General features: G+C 41.1%; 1 protein-coding gene across 1 annotated transcript in view; it reads right to left on the bottom strand.

Annotated features, from left to right (window-relative positions):
• The window catches only part of T265_08387 (hypothetical protein), a gene marked incomplete at both ends in the record, with an annotated part of 92,143 nt that overhangs the window by 2,265 nt on the left and 67,688 nt on the right, over positions 1 to 22,190 (bottom strand). Inside the window, 4 exons of the mRNA XM_009174181.1 lie at positions 988 to 1,394; positions 3,138 to 3,703; positions 9,449 to 9,696; positions 11,053 to 11,233. Of these exons, the coding sequence (XP_009172445.1) occupies positions 988 to 1,394; positions 3,138 to 3,703; positions 9,449 to 9,696; positions 11,053 to 11,233 (1,402 nt within the window). The remainder of the gene's footprint in view (positions 1 to 987; positions 1,395 to 3,137; positions 3,704 to 9,448; positions 9,697 to 11,052; positions 11,234 to 22,190) is intronic.

The following is a 22,190-nucleotide window of genomic DNA, read 5'->3' as shown; positions in this document are numbered from 1 at the left end:
TGCTCAATTAACAAGAGGTGAGAAGGAACCCATTAAAAACCGTTCAGATGTACTTCGATTATCCTAGGTTCTTAGGCCACGTTAAAGATGAATTCGCATCAGGATTCATTTTGTTTTCCATCCGGATGAGTGACGTGATTCAGAAGTGGGACTTTTAAGGTAGTGGATAGAAACTGTCGGGAACAACCTTTGGAAACTGGTAATGTTTTAGGCCTATGTTAGACACGTAGACTACCGAGTTATTAGGGTGGTGTTCCTCATCTTGTCAGAATATCGATGGTTGTGTAACCAGGAAACTGGCATGTTATTCCTCTGACTGATACAAGAAAATAATTTGCTTATGTTTAGACGGGATTGTTTGAGGACAGATAGTGAAAAATATAACTTTATTTACTTGGTGTTCGATTGTGCGTTCAGATTGTCCGACTCTTAAAGATCAATATCGTCAGAGCTATATCCTGTGCACATTAAGGCAACATGTCAATTGTGCTTTATGAAAATTCCGAGGCAGCGTTCAAGATTTATGGCCGCGATTCACTGACTTCTAAATTAAGATGAACATTTTCAAAGAAGACTTAGGTGGCTCACATTAAGCCGGCCGCATACAATGGGTTTTCGAAAATTTTCTGTCCTTCCATCATTCCCGTTTGGTAAGTGGTAAAAAATATGCTATCGATATCTTCAATTTTATACTAGGCAAACCGGTTTTCTCTCAAGCTTGTAGCTACTAAGCAGGATGAAGCAAGGTTGGAAAGAAGCGTCTGAAGCTGAATAAATATGTGAGGACATTGTGCATTAGCATTTGGTTCGTAAGGCATAAATGGTACATTAAAAACTACAATCTCATTCGAAATGTTCGCTCACATCTGGGAGGGCATGTAAACATTGAAAAAAGAGCTGGAAGCTAATTGCTTTGCTGGTTTCCACAAATGCCCTGCCAAATATTCGTGATTAGGAGCTCTTAAAATTTTGCACACCTCCACCCACCAAATCATCTGATCTTCTGTAACTCTTAATGTGGCGACTGGAATTGTGGTAGTAGCATAATTTCTCCAGATTTCTTTTTTCGCGTTGCAGGCGGGACAGTTCATCTTCTAGCTGCATTATTTCAGCTCTTGTGGGCCGCATCGTGTCATACTTGAAGGGGTCAGGAGTTTCAGGATAAACAGTTTGATATCGTGATATTGTGGGTCTCTCAAATCTGGCGTAGTCTCGTTCCCAACCTCGCGGCGGTGGCAGGTGACCCAGACTTGTTGTTGAGCGCTTTGGAAGCGGGTTTCTATAGATTTCGTAGTCAGCGGTTAGCGGGACTGCTGGTGTGAAACCGTAAGCCGATGAAGGTCGAGGGCGCCTCACATAACGCACTGGGCTCCGCGGCATATACATATCCGTTACTGCGTAGAAGAAAGCGCAGTTGTTATCATAAAATCTGACTTCCACGGTGAGGCAAAACTTTAACTGAGTTTGCGGAAACGAATCCCTTAGTACGGATTATGCACACATCAGCTACAAAGTGCAGAATATTAGAAAGTGGTCTCGGTGTTTGTCTGAGTTAGGTGAATGCTAGTTAAACAACAAAACCCCGTTAACTCGATCGGGACTGGCTACAGAGTCGACTCCAACTGAACTGATGGTTGAGAATTAACTGAAATCTGAAGCGATCCAGAGAGGAATGCGAAAAATGGACGTGCGATCTTGAGTAGCGATACCTGGATATTTGTTCAATAGGAGTCTGGCCAGCAGCAATCAGTCCAGTATCGATTTCCCCAGTGGTCTTTCGTCTTCTGTCGCGGAGGCGGATTAGGGTGCAGTGTACACTAATACATCCTCATTCAGTTTCACCGAGAAACGTGCTATGAGAGAGTTTTGAATCTACCTAGCCTCTGCAAGGTAGTTGTTATCCTAGAAAAACAGCAAGGAATAGAACGAATATGTTTTTGTTTGCGGTGGAATGGATCGACCCCGTCGTAACTATAGGAACATGGAGGCAATAAAGTCTACTCAAAACTTACATTTTAGTTAAAAAGATCTGGCGATGGAAAGGCGAACAGAATCAGGGGGTAAAAAATCACCGGAGAGATGACAAAAACAGCTTCTGGTACGGTAAAAGTATGTTCCTAAATTCTTCCGAGGTCGAAAAATCCAAAATGACTTTTCACACAAACGACTTCGGCCAATCCAAAGCTCGCTGTCTCTGATGTCTTCAAGCGATGGTGGGCTTTTTCTGATATGAAATGAATCAAACGTCTGTCAACCACATATTTGTGTTGAGTAACCCTGATGAATGCAGAGGTACCCTCTTTGGGCACAAACTCACTTACAAAGTTTGATGTTTACGGGCTCGCTGCGTTTTGTTGAATCAAGCACGTCACATCAGATGAACCTACCACACAGGGGCATTGTGACCACATTCTGATCTAGTTGACTAGTGCCGTTCTGACATGATGACGTCTGTATTTTCTAAGCTGGAATATAGGACCATTAGTCTGAGATTGTGCGTATCGCTACGGTCGCCAACAAACCAATGGTTGGATGGCACATTGACTTGCCCAGTGGTTGCTGCAGATGCCTGAGACACTTGTTTGTCCGCTGGTGTCAGGGGCAAGCGATTTGGTACTTTTACGTGTCCTTGACCAAATCACTCGAGCGTCGGCGCAACGACCGAGCCTGAATTCAGATGCCTTGTTAACCAGCCGGATGTTCAGCCCACGCATTCTCAGTGGGGTCACGCGGCATGCGAATGTGCACTTCCGGTCCCATGGGACAACGTAACGCACTAGGCACGCCGTAGCAACCAAACCACTGGACTGGCTTGGACGAAATACCATGGACGAAACTGAACACTCCAAATGTGGATCAATTAGCTATTTCACACGTATGCGTATTCATCTAACGCTAAATTTTAAAAGGAGCAAAGCAACGCATAATCTACGACAGTACAGGATGGTTAATTAGGTGAAAACTGGAAACTAGTGTGTAGCATATTGAGCCCATTTGTTTCTCAAATGGCCTGAAAAGCTTCAGAATTTTCTGAACAATCATTTTTGACTACCAATACAGTCCAGTAGCATCACTCTCACATAGACTGCCTTTCGGCCGATCACTACCTCGTTACTTTCACCAATCGGTTAACTTACCTCTTTTATTGAATCTCTTTCCCAACGAGGTTGTCCGATAATTTCGATAGCGTGATTCCTCCCAGTGACTACCAAGATTCACTAGGGGACTGGTTGTAAAGTGAAAAATCTCCTCTTCAGCAGAATCCGTACCACTCCTCCTGTCTAACCGTGTATTCCTCTGATAGAGCGAGGGTGACTGTTGCACTGGGTGATGATAGCTCACTCTTTCTCCTGCTTTTTGAGACTTTGTGGTCGCATCAGCACTATCAACAGGCAAAGTGACTTTGATTGTGTGATCATCAGGAGACAGTTGCGTATCTACGGGTAGGGTTACCTCAGCCGTCTTTGTTTCAGTTTGCGTCTCGTCCACAGCAGCACTCTCGTAATTGTTCAACTCTTGCTTCTCCGTTGTTTCCACCTGATTGGTGATTTCCCCATCCAACTCTGGTTGTCCTGTTTTGATCTGGATCGTATGATGGTGTTGCTCAGTCATTTCGGCGCCCGATACAAAGGTGTCGTCTTCAGCTCTTGGGCGATCGGCTGACTGGGTTTTAGTTCTTTGGTTAGCGGAGGAATAGATTTGGCTGCAAAAGATATTGAACACGAAGAAAAACTCAGCTGATTCCGATGAGTGAGAGCTGTAACAATACATTTTACGCATGGCCTGTTTTAATGTAGGTGTACTTCATAGCCTTGGTTAACTCAGTATGAAAACTAATTAACGGGGATTTTGCTACTGCTCAGGAGCACCGGTTAGTGGAATTTACTAGGCGATATGCAAGCGAGTCACCATCGTCAAAGGGGACTTCACCTAGGCTGGCCGAAAAACCGATCTATCCCGACACATCTTCCTATCACTTAGGAGGCAGTATCCGAATATGCTCGATACTTAACCCAGTCTTTTCATAATTTTAAAGGCAAACACCTTAAATCACATTCAGTTATGTCCTAATTTGACATGTTTCTGAAACTGCTCGAATAATGCCACAACATTGGAATATCGTGGCCCTCAACGTTGTACTGTAATGTATGACATTACTAATTACATTTCACTTTACGTCCAGACTCTCCCAATGCATCCGGATCAAGTTCAGTTCAGATCCCCTGAAATTAGCGACACCTTTAGCCAAAAAGGGTTTCGTAGTTTATCGCATAAATTAAGGGTGAAAAGATCACTAAGCTGTGGATGGACGACATTGTGAGACCAATTGGGTGGTGTGCGTGGATAAATTGTTGTCAGTGTGGCAGGAACTCAGAAAGCATAATTTGGGGGCTTGAGGAAGACATAGGGAAGGAAAAAAAGGGAATCTGGGAAACACTGAGTAGTCGAAACAATGAGTAGGTTGATTGTAGACAGAAAGTGTATGGGGATAATAGTACACTGGTGAAAAGGATGAAACCGAGAATGACATGCGATTTTTTTGAGCGCTCTGAATACTAGAGGTAAAACAAATGATGCATAGCGGCACGAGTTGGAGACAACGATGGGTCTAAGCAATTTAATGTAATTTAATACAAGTCTCTCCAGAAAAATATGCCCGGTTTCTAGGTTTTTCTAACAACGGCAATTTGTGGCATAAGGCACACGTCAGAAATAGTTGAATAAAGAATATAAGCTGTGAAGTTGCGAAATGCATATGAAGGCTCAGTGACGAAAATGGCATCATATCGAACTGACTGGGTTGGATCGTGTAGTTTTTGGTTTTTTTCCTAAACTGAACCCGTCACTCATAAATCGATGCTAAGTTACAAACTAAATCAAGATGAAAGCGTCTCTAGCCCTTTGTATGAAGCCGAATTATAAGTGGCTGTTACCAGCTTGTCCCTTTGACGCTAATGATATTATCGACCCTGCGGACTTTGGTCTTTGCCGGTGTTTCATATGAAGGCATGACACTGTGTACGTGCGCTCTTAACTTAGGAGACCCCAGGTTCTTCAGGCAGAGAGCTCGTGAGACCATTATGGCAATTCATGTTCACCCAATTTTGACAATTTGGCACCAGTATTAAAGTGTATTAAAAGTATTAAAAGTATTAAAAATATAGCATTTTAAATGAAGACCAACCAGAAAAACCAAGCCTGTCTTTATCGAATGAATAATAGCACTGAGTTGATCGTAATTACTTCAGTTCTGACGCGATAAGCTGCTTGTTCGCTTCACATAAGTTGGAGGTGCAATAGAGAAACTTGGGATTCAACGTTGTAGCTAATATGAATAAGGATAATCACTGACTTTCTTCATCCACAGTAATTCATATACGATTGGCGATGGTTAGATGTGGGCAAAGTGAACTAAAACGCCCAAGCTAGTAAACTGATAAGGTCTTCCTCTTATTGATCAATGTTAGATATGATGACCCTCACGGAATTTGTAGTACATATTCTAGCCAGAGAAAATGCTACCGACATAAATGAGTTGAAAGCCCTCGCCATACGTCAGCGAAACTTCGAGGCTAACTGACACAAGCTACTAAAAACCGCTAAAGAGGAGTTCCATATCAAGACAATGTGAAAGGCGGATATTTTGTGGTATTCAGTGATATATTTAGCCTGGGGGATCTGTAGGCATTAGGCGAGTGCTTTGGATATTGTCATTTTGAATGCTTGAATTTACTGCCAATAGGTTAGAGACAAAAAAGTTCGTCAAAAATATCCCTCTAATGATTTTATGGACAAAAGTTGCAAGCCTCCATTGATTCTCTTATCAAGTGCATTTTCCTATCAAAAACCGTCAAACCAAAATCCTGGATTGTTTTATCACAAGTCATCACAAAAAGTACGCACACCCATCAGCCTAGTGGACTGTTCTGCTATCAAGTTGCTAGAAATGTATGTGTTAGGTCATTTTTGTGATATACTTATTACGAAATGGATACAAATTGTCTAAAATAAGTTATTGCTCGGTGTATTATCACTGTTCTGCTCCATGAACTAGTGAACCAGGCATGACAACGACACAGTAATGAGTAACTTTTCCCTGAACAAAAGATTGTACATTTGTGCAATGTGGTCAACAGAACTGGTTTGGATTCATCACAGTTTATCCGTGTGAGATTTGTGTAACTGAGTTTTCCATATTTCAGGAGAAAAAATACAGAGGCTTACATACATATGGACATCGACGAAGTTGTCGGTGATTTCACCTAAACACAAACTAGTTTCACTGAATGTCATAAATTTTTATGCCGATTTCATTTCATTTGCAATGGAAATAAGCAAATTTGTCACCAGGTTAAACATCATGTGCTTTCCAGTATTAGTTGTTTTGCCTTCAGATCTTTGTAATCAGAGATCATGGTCGCTTTGGACTAAAACTTGAAAAAGTCATCCAAACCACGTTTTTGTTTCAGTGATTCACGTTGAGTAGCAGCGAAATTTTAGAAGTTTGCGGTAGGAAACTAGACAGACATTGACGAACATAAATGCTAATTGCAAAGATGGAGATCAATGAATATAATTTTACCATGGAAGTAAGATTGCAAAGGAAATATCTTCAATCTGACACGGAAAATGAACTTCTGCAGAAATGAAATGGTCCAATGAACTCGTTTTCTGATATGCTGACAATCCGTAAACGCTGTGTACAATGATGAAAACCACATTCTGTTATAGCAAATAGGCAGTTCTTTTAGAGTGTTTGGATCTCTGTGAGGAGTAAACCAATGTCATAGGATGCGGAAATGTCGGGTGACTGGTATGGGAGCCAACGGAATAAACGGAAAATAATGAATAGCATATGATAATCAAATATTCACACACTTGGTGAGTTTATATCAGAGTGGTCGAATCATAAACAGATACTATCGCGTAGCCACGTCCGCGTAGAATTACTTTAGTTTAGCAGGATCCCAATATGGAGAATATGCAAGCAGAGTGCAGAGAACTTAGAATCTGGTGCTTTATACAAAGTAATATAAAATTCAACATAAACGATAATAGAACTGTGCAGATTTCTATCGTGCTTCGGGGCTGGTTACTTCGAAATGGATCTGTTTTTTACTATAAGGAGGTGGAATATAATTCCCACATTGAGTCGTAAACCACGGACATTCAAGCGTCCCTTACTTACGTGCAAGAATAATAAGTGCGTCTGCGAAAATTTAAAGGGGAGAGTGAAAGCTTCACTTTAGTTTATCGTTTAGCGTAACATTTCGGAATTCAGTGCATGGCTGATTGTTCGCAGTCAATGATGAAATTTTCGAAGTAGTTTAATCAACACAAGCTTGTGTTTTCTTCAAGTGTTATTACTCGTGTTGGCGTTTTGTGCAGTTGATATTCGTCGGCTTATTTGTTCTAGAGGCACACTGAGGGTAGTAGCAATCGGGTGAATAAAACTGATGAAGATGATATAAAAACTCCGGGACAAGACAGATGAGAATTTAAACTGCAGTAAAAATGGCCTTTGCTGCTGTTTTACGTGTTTGCTTAGGGATACGTTTCCCTTAGATCGTCTTCGAGTTATATGATGAGAATACCAGAAAGTCACCTCCGATCCCTTGTTGTGTTCGTAGAACGTCGTATTTTTCAGCGTGAAACGTAGCTGACTTTAAATAAATTACTGGGTAATATTTACATTCCAAATGGTCCGTTTCAAGTTATCCAAAACATTCCCTCCTACTGAGCGTGACTTCGCCTCAGAATGAGTTGTTTACTTCAACTTCCGATTAGCACCTAATAAAAAAATCAAGTTATTCTAAAACCATGTCTGTTTAAGATACGTCTCACGAAGTCCACTCTAGGGAATCATCATATGCGGACAACTGTTGAATAAAACCGCAAACGCAAAATTGTTCGCTCTCTAAATCAAATATGAGAGTGCAATAGTGTTTGAACGCACGTTTAAACATGCTCCATTTTACTGCCAGTCTGTCGCTAGACAAACTGAGGGATCCCCATACGTTGATGTTAGTTCAACAAATCGATCACTACAGCTGGTCGACCGACGATGGAGCTTCATCTGGACTGTCATTTCTGCTGCCATAGTCAATCATGAGTGAATTTCATGATGAAATTTCCCAGACATGGTGGGCAGCGGTGCGGTGACTATTTTTGGTTGTGTGAATACAGATGTTCCTCGTTGGGAAAATTGAGATAAATGCGGAGATCAATCAGTAGAGATACCGTGTTGAAACAGTCTCTGCAGGACTGAATGGGTTTCTGTGCAAGGCACCTAGCAGTCTTTGGAAGCCAGAACCACTTAGTTGAACAACGAAGCTTGTTGGTGTATCTGTCCATCTTGAATCTTGCATGTTTGAAACTGAACTAGAAAACTGTTATCCTCAGCTTGTTGGCACATATCCTATGATATCTTATGTGATATTTTGACCTACGGAGTGCCTGTCAGTTATTACTACACTTATTGTGACAAACATACGCAAATGTATCTGCAGTGCACCCGCGAAACAGAAAAAAAACTTTTTGATCAAGATATCTGATAGTTGTACTCTGACGCATTTGAGCGCATTCTGGATTACCAGACAAGCCACCTTTTTACGAATTGCACTCCGTGGATGTTTCATTTTTGTTCAGATGAGCTTGGGAAAAGATATTATCGAAAGTGACTAAAGTTCGCCCAATCCTCTCGAAGGGTTTATATACACACATGCTTATCACCTACAACGACAGTTTTTAACTCCGATGCCCCACTCTTAGTGCATTTGAATTCAAAAAATAAGGTGAGTTCTATCTTTAGGATAACACAGAAATCGTAGCCATTATTATAGTTTAGATAGAAAGACGAACGTATCTTGATAACATAGTCAAAGGAAGCGATGTTTGTTCGTCTTCGATTGCATCCGATCCGCGGTTTTGCCTTTCCTACAGTCGACTATCACTTGAAGGAAACGTCAGGCCAGTAAGGGAATGACACGTATACCGCAGTAGCTTTTGGTTGCTCTAATAGAAACCGGATGATTCTGAAATAGACCGACCGATCTAGGATTTATTTTCTCCCAGAGGAACCAAGCTTGTCTCAACCTTGGACTATCTTAATTTCACTTCATCATTTTCAGCTTTCCGTCACGAAAGCTTCCTTCGGGATATCTAGGCATTTGAACAGCTGCCAGCTTACAGTCAAAACAAACGACATACCATTTAATCCTGAGGTGGCAGGGCACGTTCTTGCAAACTACTCACTAGCATTTCTTCTTAAGCATTGGAATGGACGACCATGCTCATTCACTTTGGTTACAACAAAATGCCGTTTTCAAGACAACATGTCACAGTTCAGACAGCGGAGTATTTTTGAGTGTTGTTTTTTGTAATTACCGTTATACGAAATAAAAGAACATGGAAAATGTGATGTGTTTAACCACATCAATGTGCTCACTGTGCTGGAGGACGTTTTGATCGAGCTTTCGCCTCTAATTGTCGTTCCAAAAGAATTTTATCATATTCCGATTCATCCAATCTTCTGTACAAGTCTGCACGTTCGGAAAACAGCCCTCCAAGTTGATGTTCCTTCCGTTGATAGCTCTGACGTAGGATCTCGTAGTCACGCGCCAACCTACTTTGTTCTTCTTGAAGTTCCGATAAATGGCGCTGTGTCTTTTTCTCCCGTGCATGCGACTCGTGAAGCTATAGAGGTTGAAAAAAGCATACAAAGGGTTGTTGGTTATACTGTAATCAAGTTCTTTGCTAAGCTACCAATCCGCACGTAGTACACTCCACATCACGATGTGCTTCAAATAAAACATGCGGGGCTGCTCTCAGTCACTGCGATTTTGGTAACTTATAGTTAATTAGGATTTGCCTGAACAGACTTCAGTCAAGCTGATTGCAGTCATCGCACATCACTCAGAAAGGTTATGTAAAGCGTAGTGTTTTCACCACTCATTTCTTCGCACTAGATAACCGAGTGCCAGTGATCACCCCACAGTACTGACTAAACGCTTAACTAGCTGTATCGCCTAAAACAAAGGCCATGTGACCCGAATACTACAGATAACTTCTTAGCTTCTAATCTGAGTTTCTTACATGTTTTGTTGTATCCGATAGTCTTTTCCTGAAACGCTTTTATCGTCGTTCTTCAGGGGAATGCAACGGGCATCATGAGTAACACAAGGGGTAGAAAAACTGCAATGGAGCACACTGTTACGGATATGGGAAATGAAAACAATTTGGTGACAGGAGGTTGCCTCTTGTAGGGTGGTCACTACTGCGACATCGTTATGGAATCATAACGTGAACAAGTTAACATATTGTGTCATGTACTCTAAGAAGTGAGTCAAACTGAATGATAACTAATTATTTTGTACACGACTTCCAGAAATTCCTTGCCAGAGGTGGTTGCATCTGTTATGTTCACTAAATAGAATTTAGTGACACGACCCATAGGACTTGATTTGTAGTCAATATTTTACTCGCTCCCAGAAACCGACAAACTTTGGTGTAGTCGGTGCCCCTCTTTCACATGACCAATTTCTAAAGGAATATTTTCCGACTCATGGAATCATTTTTGTACAGGTGACACAGGCAGTGATTTGGTTAGCTTTCGTTCGCCTTCTATTTTTATTTTTACCAGAATGCACGATAACTGCTGTTAGTTTCCTGATAGAGCGATTCTCATAGGGTTGCTGGAGACCCTTCGGAAGCTCACAACCGGGTTCACCCTTCTTCTAACGCATTCCTCGAGTTTCCGTCAAACTGACGATCAACCTAAGCTGTCATCGATTGTCAAGGCTCTAAAGAAGACGCTGTGATAGGATATACTGAGCAAGTGTTGCTACCAAGTATAACTGTGCTTACCAGAAAACACGATAGTAACCGAATAAGTGTTATTGAATAGTGCTAATTTGGTGGAACTCACATATTAGCAACAAAACAGTGTAACCAGTCATAGAAGATAAAATAAGATTTCCGAGGACTGCAGATGGTAGACAATATGCACCGAGATATGAAGTAAACTGAGATCCACAAATTTTTATGGCATACTTTTTCCAAAAGGGCTTCTCTATCTTGCAAGTCTCGAACCATCTTCTTATTTGAAGACTTGTACTCCCTGATTTTATCCTGCAGTGTCCGATTCGAATTCTCCAACTGCAGCGACCGGTTTATAAGGAACTCATATTGCTTTCTGAGATTTTGTAGTTCCTCCGAGACCAGCTCCGATACGCTGAAAGCATGAGAAAATTCATTTTTAAAGCGTCTTACGTGAGAGTAAATTTTTAACTCAGTAATGTGCAGAGGCTAAATAACAGTATATGCGTAGATGTTGAGCCTCCGCTTAGCTTTAAAGCCTAAATAAACGTAGAACATTCAGAATAGTTTAAAAAAGGCTTCTCAAGCCGCGCATTTGTGCCATTCAGTCACGTAAGTGCAGAACAATTACCAAAACTTTCCAATATGGGTCTTCGGCCCAACCTCCAGTATAGGTTACTTGACGGCGTGATTGGTCAGTGATCGTTTATTTAGCCAACACTCATGACCCTGCTACCATCCGAGAGGTTTCTCAAGCGTAAAACAAACTGTTCGAAAACTGGACTGACGATACACAGGATCCTTCGCCAACCTGATCGATGCCAACCGCCAAACTAATCGGGTGGAAATGTTGAGGACATGTCGTGTGCTACGAAGTCGTCTCATGGTCGTTCAGCTAAATGTCTTGGAAGCGGCAAAGGATACTGCTATTCGGCTACCTGACCTCCTATAGCGTCACGGAGAATTGCATGCGTGATCTCAGATTGTCTCGGTTCACCGATCGATATCCCGTTGCACAGTTATCGTATTTCAGACCAAGAATACTGTTGCTGCATTCTCGTAACCTTATTCCGTTTGTGGGTGGTTGTGGGATTAACAAAATCAACAGCCACACAACACTCGTTTACAACAGTCCTCCTTTTATCCTGAAGCGATTACTCTGGTGAGTCTCAGTTAAACAGGGGAGGGACTGAAACCAAGTTTTGTCGTATTTAGAGCTAACCAAAAACACAAATCGTGGTCTGTGCTTGAGGTTGAAGAGATTTGTGCGAGTCAAACTTCATACTATCACTCCGCCGGCACACTTTGGAACCATCCGAGTTATACCACCTGAAGCAGTGAAAATGTTCACCTACGAGGGATGTGATTAGTTTGTCCATTAACCTCATTCCGATTTTTGTATCTGTATTAACCCAAGAAGGCGCTATCGAAATCTTGCATTCGAAAAGTTCTTTTAACAGGTCTGTCTACCTGTGAATTACCGACATCGGTGGAAAGATGAACAGTCCCCAGATTGGCAGCCATCTGTTCAACAAAACATGCAATAGATAAAGTAAAGCAAGGGTTAGATCGAACTTCTATAGCTTTGGAGTAATTTTTCTTGTGGCAATTATCAAGTCATTGGACGAATTTTGTCGTCTGAATAAAATATGTGGCTGTATCCAGCAAAGTAAAATGTACGTGATCATTTCGCTCACGTCGCCTTATGGAGCAACACACCAGTTGCGCAGTAAACTACGGACGCTTCTACTTTCACGGCATAGTTTTAATTGACAATGTTTGAACAGTTATGGTTGAATGCTACTTTCACTGCATAGGTGTACTATTTTTTTTCAAAATATCTCGATATTTGCTTTAGGATTTGGCTGCTGGAAACTACGAAACCACCTGTTCGTTATAAAGCGTGGTACAAGAACTAATTTCTCCCCAAGCAATGTGAGTTAGGATACCATGAACCATTTTCAATGAATTTTTTTATTTTATTATGATAATGCGCATTATTAGGGTGTAATGTGTAAAACTTACGACCAGTGTTGAAAAAGAGACTTTGAACGTTCAAAATTGACACTGTAAAAATGTGAGATATGGATACACCTACTTGTTCCCTTTTTGACTTATGTTTAGCACGTGCTCAAGGCAGAGGCGAGGTGGCTCAAGTGGTTAGGGTGCAAATTTATTGACCGGAAGATCGGTGGTTCGAACCCAGCCTCTGCCTCTCGACTACCCTTGTCTAGGCTTAGGCAACCGTGCAGTATCCTAGAACTTGTTCTCCTTTCTGATGGAATGGCAGTTAGGCACTTGAAGGGTAGTCCTGTGTACTTACTGGTTGATGTTTAGGTAGTGTTTACAAGAGACTGTGTGGCACCATCAATGTAAAGATGACAAAATTCTGTTTGCTACGAAATTTTTGCACTGCGGTACAAGGTGGAAGTTCTGTTGGATATCCACCTACAATCACATGCCATCTGGTATCAAATGCTGTCCGCCAAACAACTTTGTGTTAGGCAGTGTAGGTTACCGGCAATTCGGAATGAGCGAAATGTATATCTGGAAAATATATCCCTGCGAAAGAATCTGACATGTTCTTTGAACGGCAATTGTTGTGAACCACGAAACAAGATTATTTCCCCCACCCTTCGTCAGGCCCTAATTTTGTTAATAGATATTTCGCAAAGAAGATATCCGTACAGAGCACTGAAGATCGCAGTACCGATGGAGCAATGTATGGTACAATTTAAATAAACATATGAATAGTCGTTGCCATAAGGCTGATAAATCTAATACAGACTCAACACGGTTAATAACCATAGAGGACCATGGCTGTGATAAGAACAAATGAGGACAAGTAGGAAATACCTTTGAAAGATCTTAGGCATCATGGTTTTCGTTCTAATCTTCTTATGTTCCCTAGCGGAATCTGGCCTGGACACTAGAAAAGTGCTGTGTACTCTAGAACATTAGTTTCCTGCACACTATTTCTCTCAAAGTAGGATAGTCCTCTTCATGAAAAGTTCAGCCTTACCAACTCTTTTCAATAGCCAATGCTAATATTACAAATTGTATTATCACGAAAACCGCAACAGATCCTTATTGTAACTATTTTATAGTTTTTCTTATATAAACCAATCTGTTCTGCAAGATTTCAAGTCATATTCTATATGTGCGCGAAAAATCTTGTGACTTCACTAGCCAGTTACATGTGCAGGATGCGAAAACACATAAAAACTGCATATTCAACAGAAACATAGAATCATTTACTTTGATAACTGCTTAAACAACTTTGTTGCTCACATCATAAAAGGACAATGGAAAGTATTGTGCAAAGTTCCATAAGTGAAAGATAATATCTAAAGAGCAGGTCGCCCTTGGTCATTTTTTCCTGGAAGATTGCCACCTTCGGGGGTAAGATATGCGGACGATATCAGCCGTTTGGTTTTAATATGTCAACTCGGATTTTCGTTATGGAAAGGGATGATTGTTGGCCGACATTTTCACAGAAGTAGGATCTTTGTGCGTGTTCCTCAGGCAACTTGAGCTATTTCACGATGCTGGACCAAGCCTACTGTCGCACTACCGTTTCCCAGAGCAGCTCGTTGTTGACTCGATATATTGGGGTGCAGCATTCCATCAGAACGACGCACCAGTTCGGATACCGTATACACCAGTAAACGCTCCGCTTGGTGTCTGCCAAACACAGGATTTTTAGGCCGAGATCTCAATGGAAACCACTGCAAAGTGCCATATAATCGATAGAAATCCATGCGCCGTAACAACACTTTTGTAAGTATGAGCGATTAGTTACTGAAGTGACCAAATCAAGGAACAGTGATGTAAGTTACTTTTACTGCGTAACAAATTAAATACTCGGCTAAATTAAGCAAAAATCTAAAAGTTAATTAACTATTCTACAGTTATATAATCAAATATGTAAAGAATTATTGTATCATTCTAGGTGCTTAATAAGTCACACGCCACAAACCAATTAAATATTCCAGCGTTTGAGCGTTTTTTGATAAAAGGTGTGGTACTGTAAAAAACTGGTGTGTAGTATTAAAACCAGATCGTGGTGGCTACTGAGAAGTCTCTTAGATGTGTTGTCCAGCCGAAAAAGAGACTGCTAGTTCAATTAAGAATTCTATGATAAAATTCTGGCGCATTTTTGACAAGCACTTTTTAAAATTATTTTTATCATCGTGCTTTCGTTAATAATGTTAGATTCATAACGGTTTGGACAACGTGCACCTTTCCATTGGTTACACGAATTTTTCCTGGTGTGAATTCGGAAACAAGATTCGGAATTATCAATAAGTAAACTTGAAAATTAGAACGTTATTTATTGTGCGAGCGGCACTTCATGGAAAACGAAAGTTAAAAAGTTTGACATCCCATGCAGAGGAGACCCAAAATAGTCTGTTTGAAATTAGCCTTCATGAACATCCAGAGAGAGAGAGTTTGAAGTCATGTTGCTACGCCTGCGAGAACTCGCTAAGTTTGCGCATATGTACGCAAAAACTCGCAAAAAATATTCTCTCATGGTTGGTAGAGCTTCTGTGTTGTTGATGTCAATTACTGGACTGATTTTATACGGAAAGTGGATAACATTTAATCAGCAATTTGATTTTTAATAATCACGTATACAGTGTATGATTCGCAGTAGTATTTTATTCAAATTCGTTTAAGTATACTTATCTTATAGTCCTGAACATAGATGAATAACCACTGGGAGTGAAATGTTCCTTCAGTGTAAGCTCTCACTAAATGAGGGTGCTACTGTGGAAACTCCTCCGCGGTTACAAAGTACGCATAGTGCTCTTTGTTATTCCTCCGAGTTGATTGAATACTGCCTCCAACATCCTAACAACGTCCTAACATCTATTCCTTGATGTTCCGACGTACTGCCGCTAGTTACGCTTCCCATGATGAGTGTGCAAACCAAACAAGTTTTCGTTCTTTATGCTGCATAGTCATACCATCATCGACGTCGACATTGGGTCAGCAAACATAGTGATGATATGAAATGTCGGGATGCGACTTGGAAAACAGTAGGTGAGTAGCATCGTTTTTGACGACGCTATAATCTGTATTTACTTAGTAAAACACTGGGCCGTGGCTTCCGCTCCACTGAGTTGGACGGTTTCCATGTATCAATGAGAGGTAGAAACACCTCGTTTCCCATGACGTAATGGGACTGAAGTGAGGACTATCAACTGTTTCTTTCGAGTTTATCAGAAACCTGCAGCATCCGTAGCGTGGACTGAAACAACCAAACCAACCAGACACAAAGATGAGCATTTCATATGATTACTTGCAAACAATCCGTGCGCTTGCTCATCTCCATGTTGTTTTTAGTTGTTTCACCCATTTGTCAGTATGAGAGATGTGCACCAGGGTTGTAGAACTAAAATTTGTGTTCAAAAACCATACCTTGCCACAGCTGAACAAAACTCAGGTGTCCACATTTGCTAGGTTTTCTTATTTTTGATAAAAACTAGGCCATCCTAGAAGACGTTGAGGTCAAAGTTGGTGAAATTTTCTGCTTCCTTCCTGAAGCTGGTTGACATTTACCCAGTACTCCAAGACTAACTGATCCCCTGATGCGAGGACGTTTGTGACGGAACAGAGCGGATAAACCAGGACGGACCGCCGTACCTTTAGTTAAATAAACAGATAACTAATAAGTTTTCTACTTTCATGTACACTAGCCTCACTTATAGAAGAATTGTGAATTTTAATCTAGTTCTACGTACATTGAAGAATTGTAAGACGTGGTGGCACATGTAGTGCGAGAACATCAAGAAAGGAGAGATTAAGGCGGATATTTCATCGAAACTAGCTCACTATGCACAAATGTACTTCGTTCAACGGGTAAGCGTTACAGATTGCCCAAGCATATAGATTCAAAAACAACATTTTCTCTACCAGTAAATACAACACAAAGTAATTAGAATAATAAAACCTCACTACACCACGTACTCGGTTTGACGTTTAGCATTAATACGGGCTGGTGACCAGAGATCCATCTTCAAAGTTGGCTGTTTGCAATTTTCTAGATACTGACAGCTTGGTCTTACTTGAGATCATATTTCCCCCAAGTAGCAAGAGAGCCATGCGTCCAAAAGCCAAAAACTCTAAAGATTCGATTTCGATATGACAAATAGGCCATTGAATAGATGCACTTGACTCTCTCCGGAGAAGAAATTCCGGCAAATTAATGTAAGTCGTAGGTCAAAAATCCAAAGAGAGATTAGAAAATGCAAACGTTTGTATAAAAAACTAGACTTTCTGTGGATAGGTGAGAACTTTGATACGTTGCCATGTATTCCAAATTGTTTTCTGTTTGAGTTGTCCTTTGTTGGATAGCGTACCGTTTACCGTATGGCCGATACAGGGCGGGAAATCTACTTTTTATGACATACTCATGACGTCCCATATAGGCCATCGCCAGTACAGAATAGCTCCATAACAACGTTTGACCGGTCTCTTCAAACATCCTTTGGTGCTGAAAACCCTCCCATAAGGTGCAACTTTTTTCATCTCTCAGGGACACAAATTTCGGTTAACTGTTTTAGATGGTCCATATCGAATAGGTTACTGTTACTCTTGCTCTATTGAGATGAACCAATACATCCGGAAGTGGCTGGGAACGGATTCCATTTGTTTTCCAGCTAACTCAAAAGTAGCTACCGCACAGTTGTTGTAAACATACATCTAGTCAAGTTTAGGCTGCATTCTGCTAATCTAGATAAGAATCAAATACAGTTACACAAATCCAGAACTACTACTTTATCCGTGAAAAAAATCAGCACTGCAGATTAATATGTTTCTTCACGTGCTGCATTTTAAAGGCTGAATATGTCTCACTTTGAGTCGTAAAACAATTAAATTAAGATTTAGAGTACGACTAAATGCACAATAAGGCTATCGCTCATTGATAATATTATTTTAGACAGGCTCAATTAAGGGGCGACTTCACAACTGAGTCTACAAAATATCTCGACTGCTGAGATCGATTGCTGAGATCGATCGCTGAGATCGAGGAAATATAAGGATAGACCAAGAAAACAGGTAGGCTGGGTTTACGTAGGAAAGTTATCTGTAATGCAGTGTATAGCAGGTAACTTCCATGATTTATGTTCACTGGCTGTGTTCGGAAAGCTTTAGGGCGTATGGATGTTGACTTAATTTGTCAGTGTAGTTTACAGTCAATGGTAGTTTAACGTTCGCCAGCTGAGGTGAATTTCCTAGGCAGCAAACTCGAAATGCTGCCATGTTGACGTGTGCAAGACACACCATACTCAGTCGGAACTGCTTTCTACAAGAACATCACCTGACGTGATCTGATCGCAAACGGTCCCAGTGCACCAAATCCCGCCTACGGATAATGGTATTCGTTCACTGGCATGGAAGGTACGTGACGTTTGTGAGTAGAAGTTGACTTAAGAGAATAACTGCTACAGGTTTTGAATCGTACCCGCAGTATATGCACTTTGGTGAGGTGCGGAATCCTATTCTGTTTGATTTGATGTGAGACACATTGTTATGCTTAAGTTCATACCGTAGCTTTTCTGATTTCTTCAGTAGATTTGGGAATCTCTTTGTTCAGTTACTCGCACAGACTTGCTATGCTCCTCCGGAGGATAATATATTTTTCGAGTACTTAGACTGAGAAGAAATATGCGAGTGTGTAAATAAAAATCAACCAGAAGTACTGACTGTTTGTCATCATGTGCGGTGGACAGGGGTCGTTCTTCTTTAAAACAGTATTTTCCCCAATGGGTAAACGCCAATAAGTTTGTTCATTGTTAAATAATAGTGAAGAAAATGCCCTTTCATACTTCATCTGGTTGTTGAAAATACAGATATAAAGAAGCTATAGTATATTCCATCCTGAAAACCTTGCTCATACGGCCTATCAACGGCGTGGCTCTAGTTTGTCGTGCATCAAACCAGTGACGACAAAAATATTCAGTAATATCAGCCGTTACGGCAGTGGACCAGTGTGAAGCGTTAGATCCGGTGTATCCGAGGCAGTTGAAATCCACCGTCGTGGATCAGATTTCTTCGTACAGAATAGTTTTTGCAATCCACACTGATAGCCTAGCATACATAAAATGACGCCCTGTACGCGGCCGACAAATCGCTATGTTGCGTTTTGTCACCAAGTGAAAAACGAGTTCAACTGATCAACAGACCTCCGCAAATCATTGAGGTGACAACTCTGAGGCGAGCCAAACCACGCTTTCAAATTTGTTTGGTTTCATTTTGGCCATTTTCATACACTTCGTTTGATTGTTACAATTGGTGCTCATGTCTACATAGCCAGTTTGATAAAGACTTCAAAAAGATTTCGCCCAAATGATATCTGATAGCTTTTCGGCAGGGTTGATATCCTAATTAGAAATAAAAAAAGAAAGAAAGTTCTATCTACTTTCCCAAACAGCTGCTTGTTAGCGAAATATAGCCACTTGCATACCGATTGGATTTTGGCAGGAGACTCACCTGGAATCCACCCGAATCTCTCGTTTATGATGTCTCTTAACACGTGAATGTGCTGCGCCGGACCGTCTCGTGTTTCAGTTGACACGATATTCGAGATGTCACAATAAACAGTACAGGCATATCGCACTACTCATACAGTTGCTGAAAACTGTTCGACAGCCCACGGGAGTTTCAGCACCCGTCAAAACCGAATCGCTATGTAGCTGAGTGTATTTCGCTGATTTCAAGAAATTTGTGTTGACGCAGCTCGGAGAATGCGCCTATCTGATGAGTCCCAAGAAGGGTGAAACCGGTCATGGGCTGTCGGAGAGTTTTCAACAACCTTATGAAGAGTGCATAATGCTACTTCCCATTTCTTGAAGACGACTGCCAGGTTCCAAGAGACCTGTCTAAGGTTTGGGCGATAAATAAATCATTGAAGTCCATACGATTAATTTTATCTGAATAGACCTCCGAAGCTGTGTCGAACTCAGGCATCCCCGTGAGAATCAATCAATTAATTCCGTTTTGCTTGCTTGCCTGCATTGAGTCGATCGCTCCGACAGCTACGAGCTACGAGGCGGATATATTTCTATTTACATCCGATCATTCATCCCAGAACCGTTTAAACTGTTGTCACTACTTGTCTTAGGTGAAACCACGATGAGAAACATCGGCGTTCATGCTGGTAAAGCTGACGTGCAGTGCACAGCCAGGTAGCTGTAAGTAAGTGAGCCGAAAGTCTGACAGATGTGGTTAGACTCTACAATCTCGGGTTTTTTTATTGGTTCGTTAATTTTATATTGTTTTCCTCATCTTACCACCTTTTTTTAATAACACATTTCACACTCAACCCATTTAGTTGATAAGCGGATGGACGTGCGCAAAATCAGTATCTGATCATGTGTTCGCCTGAAGTGTTATAAACCTATTTGTTATTTGTGACCAGATGACGGGTAGTTACACGCTGCTCATTATCACCTGGTAAATTCATCTTTCGAAACACAAATAACAGAATAATTTATAACGACATACGAAAAGGTGTCAAAATTACATTGGCACACATTCCTTACCCCTTTATGAACCAGTATGAAAGTATGATTTTTGGGCTTTCATTCACAAAAGTATCTTTGAAAACACTTCACTTATGGCTTCTTATGTATCCTACGGAATTATACTGAAAACCAATTCATTCTAATCACTGTCGATTTCGCTAGTGTGAGCCTCTCCACAATCAGCTGCTAACTTTCATAACCTGGTGAGTATTCTACGTGAGTTGCTGTCCATCACAATGAGGAACGCAACCACTATACTTTTATGAGACTGGAATTTAACTGGACGATAAATGTGCAATTTAGCCACATGGAATCATTCATCCCTGTTTAGTATACAGTAATGATCAGGTTACTCGGATACATCAACCGCGGGCCAAAAGCTGTGTGAAAACTGGTTGGCAGTAGCATGGTCCTCGACTTAGTAGCCGACAATTTCTTTACGACAGGAAGGCGTACCCAATTAACTAGTCCTAATAGACCTCATGTTAACATTTGTGATGTGGGCATTAACTATATCATATAATAATAGACTAAAGGCGCCTCAATATATTACAGAAATGGACTGCGCAGCAAGGAGCGTAAACCCATGTTTTTACGTGCAAAGTAGGATAAATTCGGATGATGACTAGCTGAAAAACATCCACAAAGCGAGTCGCGACAGACAACAAATCCGTCTGTGTTCTTAGCTCCGCTGGACTCCAACTTTCATTCACCTCTTCCACATAAGGTTGCTTCAAGCTTCCAGAATGTGCCCAAACGACGGGAGACGTAAAGAAAATACTTTTGTGCATTTGATCCTTTCACGTCCACTCATTCTCATACGGGAAGATTATATCCGTATCTAATATAACTGACAAGCTTAGACGCGACAGCCAGGACAGACAGAGAAGTGCATAACATTCATTGTAAAAAAGGGCAAGCAGGATCAAAATGTAATGACCTACTCCAGAATGAGCCGAAACAGATGTACTAAGCTTACAGGAACTTCTGATACACAAACAGTAAGAACTGTTCAGCGTAAAAAATGACTGAAGCGACATCTACCAGGTTTGTCAGTATGCTTCAGTTACTTCCAGTGGACTTAATACCTGAGTCGTAAACTTACTAAACAAGCACAAAGATAATCCATGGGAGCTGGGACGATTTATTCTGGTGAACTTTCCGTATGAACTGACAAAAGTGCTGAAATAAGATGTTTCCAGTCTGGCTATCGAACATGCCAATTGGTGAGGCCCGGCACATGCTCAGCATACACACACACGCAAAAACAAGACAGGAAGACAACCTAACTCCACAGGTTCACGGACAGTCGTGGAACACATGCAGAAGATATACTGCAGAGAAAAGAGCTCTCGCCCCTGGACCGTTATTCCGGTACTCGTATCGGTTATGCTCAATCAACAAGTCTTCTTTAGACTTATTCAACTTTTGCACTGCATTAATACTATATGATGTGCACTTAGTAACTCTAAACTAACTAATTATTCTTGTTAGCGCATACACCTGATTCTTAATTTGACCAGTTACAAACAGCATACCATTAATTAAGGACTGTGGAGTTTAGTGGTCTTATTGTCCTATGTGTGTGTGTGCGTGTGTCGAGTTGCACGTGTATTCATCCCCGAAGCTTGACAGTTGCAATAACAAAACCAACCTGACCTGGTGTGGGTCAAGGTCGCAAGCGTGGTACGTGATGCAAATGATAGAAGCGTAAACGAAATGGATGGGAAATTCTGAATGTACACTGATCGAACACAGCGAAGTAGTGAAAAAATCAATGAAACCAAGCTGAGCCCGACTTTTTGACACTAATTTTTTGTCCAATCCGACACGTTCTGT

Source organism: Opisthorchis viverrini (assembly GCF_000715545.1).
Source record: "Opisthorchis viverrini unplaced genomic scaffold opera_v5_216, whole genome shotgun sequence".
In the NCBI taxonomy this organism is placed as follows: domain Eukaryota; kingdom Metazoa; phylum Platyhelminthes; class Trematoda; order Opisthorchiida; family Opisthorchiidae; genus Opisthorchis; species Opisthorchis viverrini.
This window is presented reverse-complemented; position numbering and strand designations above follow the sequence as displayed.